This window comes from Mesoplodon bidens, assembly GCF_964165515.1.
Source record: "Mesoplodon bidens genome assembly, chromosome: 7".
Lineage (NCBI taxonomy): Eukaryota > Metazoa > Chordata > Mammalia > Artiodactyla > Ziphiidae > Mesoplodon > Mesoplodon bidens.
Genome location: NC_138164.1, coordinates 93889038 through 93902639, shown reverse-complemented (window position 1 = coordinate 93902639; position 13602 = coordinate 93889038). Strand labels below are relative to the sequence as shown.

At 41.8% G+C, this 13602-nt stretch overlaps 1 protein-coding gene across 1 annotated transcript; it reads right to left on the bottom strand.

The window, feature by feature from the left end:
- Positions 1–3010: 3010 nt before the first annotated feature.
- RAG1 (recombination activating 1) lies at positions 3011–6142 on the bottom strand (the record flags this gene model as incomplete). Its single annotated transcript, XM_081240714.1, has 1 exon — positions 3011–6142. The coding sequence occupies one exon, from the start codon at positions 6140–6142 to the stop codon at positions 3011–3013; it is 3132 nt and encodes a 1043-aa protein (XP_081096840.1).
- Positions 6143–13602: the final 7460 nt, after the last annotated feature.

Below are 13602 nucleotides of genomic sequence, written 5' to 3'. Positions count from 1 at the left end.
AAATAGGGACAAAATATCTACTCTTATTAAAAAACCTCTTAACATTGAAAGAATAGTACCACCTCTCATACAATAACTGAAGACACATACATATCTGCAATCAAAAATCACTTGCATCTAAATGATGATTCATTCTCCCAACCACCACTGGTGCTTACAAACTCTACCTCCTAGCTGTGTGTAATTTGAATTCTGTTTGATCTAATGTGAGACCCACAAGCTCAACCAAAAAAATCTTGATCTTCATCTATATTTTGTGAAAACAAATTGAGGCAAAACTAAATTTCAGTTCACCTGGAAGGAAAAGACATCTTTTCCTCCTGCTCTTGCTTCTTGGTACATATTTATTAATCCCAAAGCACTTTTTGGCCTCATACTGACCATTCATCAATTTTCATCAGCCATTATCACTGGTCCCTGCAGTGCACCTCAGTGGGTTGGCAGGAGAACTTGTAGAATCAGGTTTCATGGGAGAAAAATGCATTGCACTTCTCAAGTCTCGGTCTATACTTAAAAAAATTTAAAAAAGCTCCACTCAGTGTGGTGAATTTCCCTAGAGTGTGTGGCTGCATTCACAGTGGGCATTGTCAAAAATAAAACTTAAATATAAAACCAGGGTCTAGTATATTACAATCTCAATAGTGAGGGCAAAAACAACCATAGGCAGCATTTCTACATATTGAAATTCCTGCAGCCAGATGTTCCTGGGGTTTATCAAAATGTGATCTGATTAAGGGATTATTGGGAGGGTTGTGCTATAAATCATGCTGTTACTCACATGCATTCAGCATAGTCCCCAAATGCTAGAAAAGTTGAATTTAATATTGGAAAGTATTTACATTGCCACCAATCGAGTAACAGAGTAGAAGTGGGAAAAAAAAACTACAAACCAGCGCCAGCATGCTTCACGGAGTAAGATGATTACATGAATTTAGCCGTTTATTAGTGCAGAGACATGCTGTAAGGATTAAATGGGATGAAGGAAAGTCATGGCTTCAAAGCCCATTTGTTTACAAAATGCAAAACTTAAACATTTTCAAGAAAAAATAAAATTAAAATATGTATATCTTTTCGACAACTAAATTACAAATGTCTTTGTAATTTATGTATTCTATATATAAAAAGCAAGAAAAACCACTGTATTTTTTAAATGGAAAAGTACCAGGTTCAATCCCTGTAAAAGCACCAAATGCATACCATTTAGGATAATATCACTGATGCACGTTTGACAACCAAATTACAAAGCTCTTTGATATACTCTGTATGAAGAGTGGCAATTAAGGCCAATAAAATCAAAGGAAAAAAAACTAATTAGCACTAACATATCATTATGACTCACTAGCACATAAAATCCCATGCCTGCTCTAAACTGCCAGCAATTGGTAATTCCCAAATTTCTAAGGATACAGACAATAGTTTCCAAAAACTGGAGCCACCAGGGGTTTGGGAGGCTCTTGGGAATTTTGGCAATTCTTTCTTCTAGCAAAAGGCCCAAAGCACACCAAGGACTTAAAACCCACCCATCCCTGCCCCCAAGAAATGTAATCCCAAGATTACAAACTATAGTGATTAGTTGTAGATTCTAAACGAATTATATTACTGCCTTATTTTAAAAAAAAAAAGCAAAAAACAAAAAACAGTGGTTAATTTTCGTGGTAGAAACAATGTGGAATCTGGAGACAAAAGGACTGAGTTCAAATTCCAGATCAGGTATGTACTATCCCTGTAACTTTGGGCAAATCATTTAACTCTCCACCAAATCAGAATCATAACAATACCTACCCCATAGAGCTGTAGTGAGGAAAAATGAGGCAAAAATGAATGTGGAAATATTCTAAAAGTGGCAAAAAAAAAACAAACCCTCTATAAATATTAACTCTTCCACTGTACCACGAGCAGGCTCCATATAAACTTAGCAGGTGAGAAAAGTACAAAGATATCCTGCTACAAAAATCTTAATACACTGAAAGTAAACTGATCATAATAGAAAAAAATAACACATTGCAAAGGGAAAAACTCCATGAAAAGTGGATTTAGTAAAATTGACCCAGGTTTCAAATGAAGAAAACCTGGCAGAAATTTTCAGCAAGACATTAAATCTGTTTTCATACAGTAAACAAAACCAGATTTTAATAGCCTCTGTGGCTTTGAGATTGTATGGAAAAGCATTTGGAGAATCAAAATTAATTAAAAGTAAAAAATAAAAATCATACCTGGCTACTGATAGCTAAGTAAACATCTATTATCACAAGATTTAGTAACCAACTGCAGCTAACAGTTGTATTCTCACTTTATAATTGAAAAATCCATGGTACCAGATGATCTCCTAAACTCCAAGAGTTACAACAGAGACATCATTTAAATCCAGAAAAGGACTGATTTTCCAAAAATATTCTGGATGTAGGGTATTTCTGCATAAGTGTACCAAATGACAAAATGCGCCAGGAGCATTGTCAAGGTCATTGTGCCATACAAATGTAAGATATTATTATTAGAGAAATCTGAAGAGCTTTCCTGAATCTTGTAGAATAAGCCAAAATATGTGAAATTTATAAAATAAATAATTCTGCAAAAATGATATAGAAAACACATCTCAATATAAACTAGAATAACTGGGGAGGTGGTGGTCAATGGAAACCACAAGTCAAATTCCTTTCCTGCCTTCACTGGCTGTCCTTTGACAACCTTGACTTTGATTTTCACGTCACTCAGTCTCACATACACATATTTTTGTTCATCTCTGGTCCCCTGCAGTTACTCCTGTTCTCAGCTATTGAGCTTTCAAATAACTGATTTCTCCTGTTGCTTTTCTGAACTCCCTAAATGGCTCAAGCAATCAGCTCACCAGTTATCCATTCCTGACATGGGTTCAGCATCTGTGGCCTCTCCAACCTACCACCGCTTGGGTGGTGAAGCCCCATACACAGGAGTGAAGGGTACCAGGAGAAGGTCACAATGCCCCCCAGAGGAAAATTTATTTGCAAAACCAACTCATAAGTGGCTGCCCTGCTTAAAATTCCATTGAATTTTGAGATTCTGGAGAGTCCTCTAGGTCTAATGAGTCCCCTAAGCTTCCCTGTGAGTTTATGGTAAACCCTGAAGTTTTCAATGCATTATGAGCATTCATAAACTTCTGCAGGTATTTGGAGGTATACAACCAGTGATGTTTCAAGACATCTTCCATTTCGTAGTACTTGGACTGTCTGGCATTCATTTTCCGGAAGCGCCTGAACAGTTTGTTGCCAGACTCATTTCCCTCACTTGCCCAGGCCCCAATGGAGCCATCTCTCTCAATAATTTCAGGGACGTGAGCCAGGGTTTTGTGAAAATAATTGGTGATTTTGCCCTCGTATCTATACTTGAACTTGGTGGAGAGGAGCTCAGCAAAACGCTGTGAATTGAAACTATACTGACAGAGGGATTCTGGGCACTCCTTAGCAGGGCATGATGATCGCCAGACAGGTTTCATCTTCAAATAAAGGTCCATTAGTTCCCTCAGAGCTTCGTGCCTCTCCTCAGAGGGAATTAATTCACAAACTGCTTCAACCGTCTCTTTGGTCATGAGCTTCCTGGCAAAGTTGCCATTCATCCTCATGATTGGTTTCAGATTCATCTTCTTCCGGAGGTGCTTGTCCAAGGCAGCCTGCCATCTTTTCCTCTCCTCTTTGGAGGCACTGGGGTTCTTATACACCTCCCCTATCTCCAGCTGGAAAATCTTGTAGAACTCAGCTGCGTTGCCGATGTCGCAGTGGAGTGCATCTATAGAAGGGACCGTCTCAATGAAGGGTTTGGCCGAGACCCCCTTGACCCGGTCCCGCAGTTCCTCCACCGTCTCATGGTATGGGTTGGAACGCCAGACCTCATAGCGCTCCAGATTATCAACGTGGCTTCTGGTGATGGAGTGGAAGACAAGATTCTGAGAGGCTTCCAGGCGGGTGGCATCACAAAGGGTACAAATGTAGACTGAGCCCGAAGCCTCGAGGCCTTCCACTTCCCGGACAAGTTTCTCATCATACCCGGTGCCCCTAAAGATGAACTTGAAAGTCCGGAGGATGCCTCCCATCTCAAGCATTAATTTGCTGCTCTTCATGGCCTCCCTCTCGGCAATGAGAGGGCTCAGGATGGCCGTCAGGGTCTCATGGTCAGACTCATCTGCCAGCATGAGGCACAAGGGCTTGCAACACAGTTCGGAGTTAGGCTTGGCTTCCTCAAACACCTTCACATTCTGTGACCCGTGAGCGATGGTGATTTTCATGATCGTGAAGGAAAACCGAACTGCCTTTTCCGGAACTGCTGGCCCACTGCCGTGCTTCTCACCCACGTCTCCCATCCCATCACAAGATTCCTTCACCACTACGGTTAAGGGGCCATTCAGGTAGTCGTCAAGGTCTTGGTCTCTCATGCCCGCCAGGATGTCTTCTTCCATGTCCATCAGAGCAGACACCAAAGCTGAATCATAGCGGAAGCGCTTGGCGATGGTGTCCACCGGGTAATCGTCCACAGAGGAGGACAGTCCAGACAGTCCATCAATAATGCCCACATCAGTGCTGGAAGACACGTTCTTCAGAGGTGGCTGCCACTCAAAGGGGTGGTAGCCCGGCAGAAGGACCTTCTCAGCGCTCCGAAGGGCATGCAAAGGCTGGAAAATCTGCCTCCCTGTGATGGCCTTCACAGTCCTGTACATCTTGTGGTACTGGCTGCAGCTGAGGAAGGTGTTGACACGGATGGCCAAGCAAACAGCCGGCTGCAGGCCGGAGCCCCGTCCCTGCATGATGGCCTCCAGCTCGTCGGCTTGTCTGTGCTCATTCCTTGCCCTGAGAGCCAGCAGGAACAAGGTCAGGCACACTGACTTCACATCTCCACCTTCTTCTTTGTCAGCGAAAGCCTTGACTTGCAGCTTGAGCTCTCTCAGACGGTGCTTCTGAGCCCTCCGGGTCAGGGACAGGAGATGCTGGCGGGGCCGGCCCCCTTTATTAATATGCACGAAAGTCTCTTTCGATTCCTTGTGGCTTGAGACGTGGTGATTATATTTTTCCAAGCTGACCTCCTCATTGCACTCTTTGGCTGGACATTTCACCATCAGGGAATTCAAGATGCTCAGAAAAGACTTCACTGGACTCTCCAGGTCAGTAGGGAAGCAGGGGTACCAGCAAGAAGGACAATAGCTTCCCATGACTCTGAGGCATCTGAGAATGCAGATCCTGCAAAATACATGCTTACAGCTGGTCTCTACAGGGTCTGCCAGAATGTGTTCACAAATCTGGCAGGAGACAGATTTCACAAAGTGCGCCGGGAAGTCCAGGGCCAGGAGCTGGGTACTGAGATGTATCTTACTGCAGCTGGCGATCTCCTTCGTCAGTTCCTTGCCGCTGATCCCGGCCTGAGCTCTCCTCTTGTGCCGACGGACTTCTCGAGCTCGGTCAATCACAGTTCTGAGTTTCTTGCTGAGCTGCGTGCTTGGCTGATGACCCTTCCTCTTGAGTCCCTGACGGGCAATGTGGCAGATGTCACAGGATGTTGTGTGGGAGGACCACTCCATGGTTGCATTCCTTGGGGAGAAAGCCTCACACGGGGCACTGCTAAACTTCCTGTGCATGAAGCTCCAGCAGTTATGGCAGAACTCAGTGGGATGAATCGAGTCCACATCGGCCTTCACATTGATCTGGAAAACCTTGGCAATGAGGTCTGGCCAGGACGTGGCCCTCTTTTCTTTCTTTCGTAAGAGGACTTGGGTTTTACCATCCACAGGCCCATGGACTGGGTATCTCCTATTGTGCCCATCAGCTTTGAAAGGATTCCCGCAGATGCGGCAGAGAAGTCGCAGGTTGGCTTGGTGCATGGCTTTATCTCTTGCTTTCCTGTCATCGTGGGATTTCTTCAGAAACTTTGGGTGGGGCTTCAATGCCACTTGAGTCAGAGCTGGTTTCTGACCACCAGGCGTGTCCAGGACTGCTGGAGATTGCTCTAGAGAGGGTTTCCCCTCGGAGGAATCTTGCTTTTCCGCTTGAGCATTTTCAGGTGGCTTTTCAAAGGATCTCACCCTGAATAGCTTAAATTTCCATTCTGAAAATTTAATATGTGGGTGCTGGATTTCGTCTGGGGCGGAACTGAGTCCCAGGGTGGGTGGCAAAGAGACAGCCATACTGGCTGAGGTACCTGGAAACAATAAAAACAAGTCAGATTAGGAAAAAAATTTCAATATCCCACTGATGTACCTTGGAAGGAATACAAATGAGTACATTCAATTATTCAGTTATTAAATCATCCAAAAATATAATTATTAAACCTCCTTTTTTTTTTTTTTTTTTTACAGTACGTGGTCCTCTCACTGCTGTGGCCTCTCCCGTTACGGAGCACAGGCTCCGGACGCATAGGCCCAGCGGCCATGGCTCACGGGCCCAGCCGCTCCGGCATGTGGGATCTTCCCAGAGCGGGGCACGAACCCGTGTCCCCTGCATCGGCAGGCGGACTCTCAACCACTGTGCCACCAGGGAAGCCCTAAACCTCCTATTTTAATATACTATGTTAGGTGCTGATCATATAGCGGAGAAGAGAGTCATTCCCTGTTCTGACAGTGCTGATGGTCATTTATACCATGTATCTAATTACATATAACACCATGGTTTATTTCACATATATATGTACAAACTTATTTTTTAACTTATTATTTTTTATTGAGGTATAGTTGATATACACTATTATATATGTACAATATTATTTTCCTTCCAGTGAAACCTTAAGGTCTTTGAGGACAGAATTCTTGAGTGATTTATCTCTGTCTCCCCAAGTTTTCTAGCACACATTATGTGCTCAATAGTTATTTGCTGAATAAATGCAAGGAAAAGCTGTCTACTAAACCAAAGAAAAGTCATATTTTCTGCATTGTATCAGTCTCATTGCACTAGCTGGACAATATATTTCCAGCTTTTTAAAGCTATCTCTGGGGAGGTTGGTTGTTGATTTCTTCCCAATGGAACATAAAGGGATGATAAAGCTACAAATCCAGAGAAACTAATTACTCAGCACGTGAAAGGATGAAGTGAATTTTGAGCTTTATGAATGCATGCTAATAATAAGTATCATGGATAGTAATTATGCTTACAATTTTAATTAGCGAACGCTGCTGTAAATTATAAGGTTGTTTCTCCATTAGGAACAAAACCCACAGAACTCTCTAAACCTGCAACAAACCACAGTGTGCATGTACAAAGATTCTGAAGAATTTTAAGATGAAAATTTCAAGTATTTTCAGATAAAATTACACAGGCCATCCTGAAAGTCATTACTGGGCACTGGTCATTAGCTCTATAGTTTGTAAAAAGAAGAGGTGGGAGTAATATTTTTCTTCTTTGAAAAACATTAGCAATTATACATTCCAGGAAACCCAAGCAATCTGGCTTGTGATGTAGACATCATGGAGCAGTAGAAAGAAGTCTAAAACTGCCATATGAGTGTCTCTAGACCCAATTAGCCCAATATTCTCAAAATTCTTTAGTACACATAACTGGGAAAACAGCAACTGTATTTTCAGACTATCATCTATATTTCTCATATTTGCCTGGGTTAATGCCTTGACCCGCCAATTTTATCAAACAACGTTTCCCCCTCAATAACTAACTAACCAAACTGATGATATTTTTCTAGTCATGTGATCATGGAGACTAATCCTCAGATGAACACACTTTGCCCAGAGGTGGGATTTGGGGTTAGGGGTGGGAGAGGAAGCCACAAGTGTTGTCCTGACAGCTGCTAACAAAGCTTCCTGTCAGATCACCCCTTTAAACCACTGAATTTTGTTGCATCTTGCATGCATTATGTTTCAGAGGTTTATGTTTTTCATAAAAACTAAAAGCCAACTTCCAGTCTTTGTTGAAAAGGAAATCCTGTTACCTTGTTCTATATGCAGAACTGTGTGAGAACCAAACCGTTCCAAACCATTTCAAAGGTCTCATTAATATCAGAAGTATTCAATATTTCATCTGCAGCCCAACCAACACCTCAGAGTTGTTTACAGTTCTATTATGTTCCTAAATTCTGTCCTGGGTCAGGGTCGAGGACTTTCCATGTCCCCTGCCCTCTGCCCCATTGCTTTGAACTCATTCCCAAGTGCCTTTTTAATTTTTTTAGGCTTTCCCTTCCCTGTCTTTTTCTGCACTAGTTCTCTGGAATTCCAAGATAATATTTTGAGTTCTTCTTTAAAAAAAAATGCATGACCATCTTTAGAGCTACTCAAGTTAAATACTGAACTTTCACAATGGGTAAGTCAACCACAAGCCATGTTGGGAAGCCATGTTAGGAAGCCTCCCTAGAACTGTCTCCCCTCCCTACCCACTCTCTCCTGACTGGCACTGGCCTGAAATGTTGGGTCAAAATCTGCCAAAATACATTTGTGTAACTACTCCCACGGAAAGAGTACCATCACCAAGCAGTTATTAGCCATTGACATCCAAATCAAATTTATTTATTAGATTGTTTTTCTACTTAATTGCTAAAAGTTTATCCAAACTAGAAGCAAGAGGGAGTGGGGGAAATGTGTTATTTTTCTTATTTTTAGGGGAACATACACCAAGATGCTAATAGTGGTGATCTGTGAAAGCTATAGACGTTTTATATTTTTATCTTTATCTATGATTTTTACTTCCTCTGAAATAAACTTCTATTACTTTTAGAAGATAGAACTTTTAATAACTAGTTCTAATAAGATATCGTTTGTCTATGTGATTAGCAAAAATTAAAAATATTGATATTAATCAGCATCAATATAGGCATGGGGATTGCAGATATCTTCATACAGTCTTGGGAGAAGTGTAAATTGGTATAATATTTCTAGTGGAAATGTGGCAATGTCTTTAAATTTTTTAAATATATATTATCTTTTGTGCAATAAATTGGCTTTTAGAAAGTTATCCTATAGAAACATTCCCACAGGTTATTCCCACAGTGATATTTATATGGAGAGAGACAGAGAGAGAGAAAGAAAAAAATTAAAAATCTGTTTAAAAGATTTGTTTGTTACTTTGAAAAATAGAAAACAGCATAAATGATCACCAATAGGGCATTATTAAATAAACTCTGGTCCAGATATACAATGGAAAACAGCACAGAAATTTTAAATTTCTATATGCCTTGATACATATGTGCAATTTCTATATACATCAAGATACAAAAAGATGCCCACATGACAAAGCAGAGACCAGAACAACAATAGCAGGTATAGTAAGACTTCATTTATGCATGTTTGTATATATCTGAAAATACAGAAAATCTGGAAGGATATGCACTAAAACCTTAAAAATGTTAACTCTCTAGAAAATAGAATTGGCACTGGTGAGGAGATCTCTAATTTTCTATTTAATTCATTTTTATATCATTAGAATGTTTCACAACAAATACAGATTATTTTTTTAATTTTTGTGATATATTCACTTTAGGGAAAAAATGTTGTAAAGGCTAGATTTCTATGTACCCATAGTCCCTTTTCCATATTTCTTCCTAAATTTCCCCCCAGAAAAGTTTAAGATTTGGCTAAGCCTCAGATCTGACCACCATTCTTAGCTTATCTTTCTTTTCTGGTTAACATGTTGAAAGGGGACTGAAACGTGGACCTGCAGACAACATGAAGTTAGGACTATGAAAGAGTTATCTTGTCGTCATGGATCTTTTTTTGTTTTTGACACTCAGGAATCTTGCAAATGCTTGATCTCCTCTCTTCTAACAAAAGGTCTCAGCAGTGGACCAGCCTCAGGCTCTACAAGGCAGGGTGATTGTTGCTGGCTCAGCCCTGCTCCCATGGGCTCTGCCCTCTCAGCACTGCCATCACCTGCTATCCCAGCTACAGGACTCCTTTTCCCCACAGGGCGTGGATTCATTTTGACAAGCCAGTCTGGGGTGGTTTGGCTGGGGCAGAAGTGTCATTTGTATGAGTGCATCCTTAGTTATTTCCAGAGGTAGAACCACAAGAGCAGCACCCCGACTCCCAACCCAGGCCTACACACACAGACCCTACACACACAGACCCTACATACACAGACCCTACACACTCAGACCCTACACACACATACCCTACACACTCAGACCCTACACGCACACACCCTACACACACAAACGTACTGGTACTTGGTCCACAATATCTCCTCTTAACCTCTTCAACTTGGTCCATACACAATGTTCAAGTGACTACTGTGTAGCCAAGAGTTACCCCTTATTGTCCCTGTCCCCCTCAGTTATTCATTCATTCACTCCACAAATACTATTGTCTACTATTTGCCAAACACCAGCATCAAAAAGCTGAAAGCATCAAAAGACTTTTTATGTCTCAGGCATCCACAAAATGACCTGAAGATTCTGGTTCTTCCTCCAGGCAACTTCTTGCTTGAACCACTTCAGAAAGAGAAGTGCACTGTCACAACCCATGTTCAGGAATCCCATTCAAGAACGTAACCTCTGTATAGGGTCTCTACAGTGGCAATTCTCAAAATTGCCATGTATCAGAATCACTAGGGAGCTCGTGTTTAAAAAAATATCATCAGGTTCCAGCCAGTCTGATTCTCCATCTGAGATGGAGTCCAGAAATCATATTTTTTAACAAGCATTTCAGTGATCCTGCTACTAGGGGCCCACAGGTCATGCTTTGAGAAATACTGGTCTTCTGCTTAGTCCGACCTAGTTCAGGAAAGTCCTGGCAGTACTTGGCAAATACCTGAGCAAGTATACATTTCCTCCAACCCCGGAATGTTTTTGTTCTTGATTATTTTTCTTGCCTGGACCAGCACGGTATTTTTTCCAAGTACCTCACACCTTTCCTTCTGCTGATTCATTTTACAAATCCATTCAAGAAGCACTCCTTAGGGAATTCCCTGGCAGTCCACTAGTTAGTACTCTGAGCTTCCAAGGCCGGGGGCCCACATTCGATCCCTGGTCGGGGAACTAATATCCCCGGGTGTGATGTGGACAAAGAAAAAAGGCACTCCTTAAAGGCTTCCTTTGCCTGCAGCACTCATTTACAGTAATTCAGATATTTTGCATCTTCTCTATGAACCTACAGTGTCTTCCTCAACTTGGTTTTTTGTTCCTTTCCTATTTTCGTACGTTAGAGAGAAAAACCAAATATACGTCAGCTTCCCTTGCTCCCTCCTCTCATTCCCTGCAAGGGAAAAAGCCCAAGTACTTCTAAGTAGAAACATAAAAATGTAATAAATATTGTGACTCAAGGCGTGAAAAATATGAGTGTTACCTTGCTCAGCAGGCAGCCTGGACAAAGTGTTGGGATGTCTGCAATTTGGTTGATATTACTTGATATCAAAGAGAAGGCAGAGTGTGTCCTCCTGTCTTTCAGAGCAGACTGCTGCAATATTTATCAGCCTCCACTGTCCTTCCCAGCCTCCTCCACCACACAGGGCTAACCACAAATGATGGTAGCCAATCACAGGCCAGGAGCCCCCTGCTCCAGCTGGCACCTGGCTCCTCAGGAAGCTTAGCTAGGGGACCTGAGTGTAGAACCACACATGGGTGTGTGCTGGAACACTGCCAAAGCTGCCAGTTCACTCCCCAAGACTGTTTGGTTGTAAATGATCTTGTCAACATAATTTGGGGCTTCTGCCAGGGTTCTAGAGCTCTGCGCCTCAGTTTCCTCATCTGTAAGATGGAAATACGAACTGTATATACCTCAAAGAGTCAATGACGTTATACAGTGAGAGTTATTATAAGAAAATACTTGGAACAGTGTTTGCCTTTAGTAGGTACTCATCAAATGCTAACTATATGATCATTTTTATCATAATTTTAAAATGACCTACCTGGTCAGTTCTCAGTCAGGGAAGTTTGTGCTCCTTGTAGCAACATTACATTTACATTACTAGAGTTTTGAAGTCACAGACCAGGATTTAAATCTTGCCTCAGGTCTTGGATTTATTACTTAAACTTTATGAGGTTCCATCTCCTCATCTACAACCCAGGATTGATAATATTAGCCCCTAGTTACCCAGAGCAATAGGCCAAGCTTCCAAGTGCTTTACATATCACTTATTTTTCACAACAATTCTACGCATTTGATATTATTTTCTCCAAAGAAAAGCAACAGAAGTTTAGAGAAATGGAGAAACTTACCCACAGATACACTTCACTAAATAGTGAAGTGGGTTTCAAGGTGCATGTCCTTAACCACTTCACTCTTCTGTAAAAGGAGAATACTGAAAGCCATTGGCACCAATAGTGTGAGGATGACTCAAAAATGAGTCATCAGTCTACCTAGCAAGGTCTCTGTTTCAAATCCCCTTTATAATTCTTAGACCAGCTTTATCCCCCAAGTGAAGGTGGCCTTGCTCTCATTTCATCTTCAACAAAACTGTCAAAGAAGCAGGTGCAAGGATTTCTCTGTGCTGTGCTACCCTCTTTAGATACTTCTTGTATATCCCCACTATTTTTTACTCAGGCCTGTCCAATCACAAAACAGTCCTGGGGGACACAGCTTCTGCTCACTAAGTTAAAGAGTGAGCAGAAGCCACTGCAATAATATGTGAGAGATAGCCTGTGGCTTCTAGGAGCTTCCGTTTGTTTATACCCAAGGTTCATGTGACACCGTGAAGTTGGGCAGGTGGGAGCTGAGAAGTTCCTGAAGATGGAGCCCATGTTCAAATCAGCAGGAAATAGGGTCTCTGGGATGTGGCTTTATGGGTTTTCATGTCCTCTTTGTACAAGGGGCCAAGTGGAGAGGAGTCACAGCATGGCTGACGTGGAAGAAGATTCCCTTCCCATCCATCCTCCCACACTGCAAAACCCTGCATCTCCACTGGACTCCCAGAAAGTAGAAGGGCCAGAGGTTCTTGCTTCACCTTGAAGGAAACAGGAAAACAGTAATAGCTCACAGAATTGGAACAAAGCATCAAGTCCCAGCTTCAGAGGATCAGGCGCCAGTTCCATAGACCCACTTAGAAGTTAAGTGACACTAGAGTGACCAACTGTCCCACTTTGCTTGGAACTTTCCTGGGTTCAGCCCTGAAAGTCCAAAGCAAACAGGGTCAGGGGGTCATCCTTCAACCCCAAGCCAGAGTTGGAAAATTTCTCCGTCTCAAACATTCATAAATGGAGTCCTTTTCAATTTTTCTTAGGAAAGTTAGATGTTCAAAAGACTCACTGAAGAATACACACCAGGCCATAGGGGCCAGGGGTATAAGTGTCAGACCAGATTAAACAAGAGCTTTATCTTTTTTGTATCATATTTACCAAAAATTTCTGTACTGTTTAATTTTTTATCAGTCATATGTTCCTTTTAAAATAGAAAAAAAAGATACACAATAAAATATTAACAATTAATTTAAAATGAAGCAAAATAAAATATTGGGTGCATATGAAGAAACTCTTCTATTTTTTTATATTTGAAAGTCTGGATTTTTATACATCAGATTCTTCAAGAGCAGGATTTCCCATGTTTTCTTGTCCTTCCCCATTACACCTGGGGACCTCTTTCTCCCATCCATGTTGAAATCATGTCGCTGTCCCCTGTGCCCTGCTGAGAGATGACACCTCCATTGGATTACCAGGAAAACATGCTGAGCCCCTTTTCCTGGTCACTAAAATTCCACCCACTATTCTCGTTTCAAATCT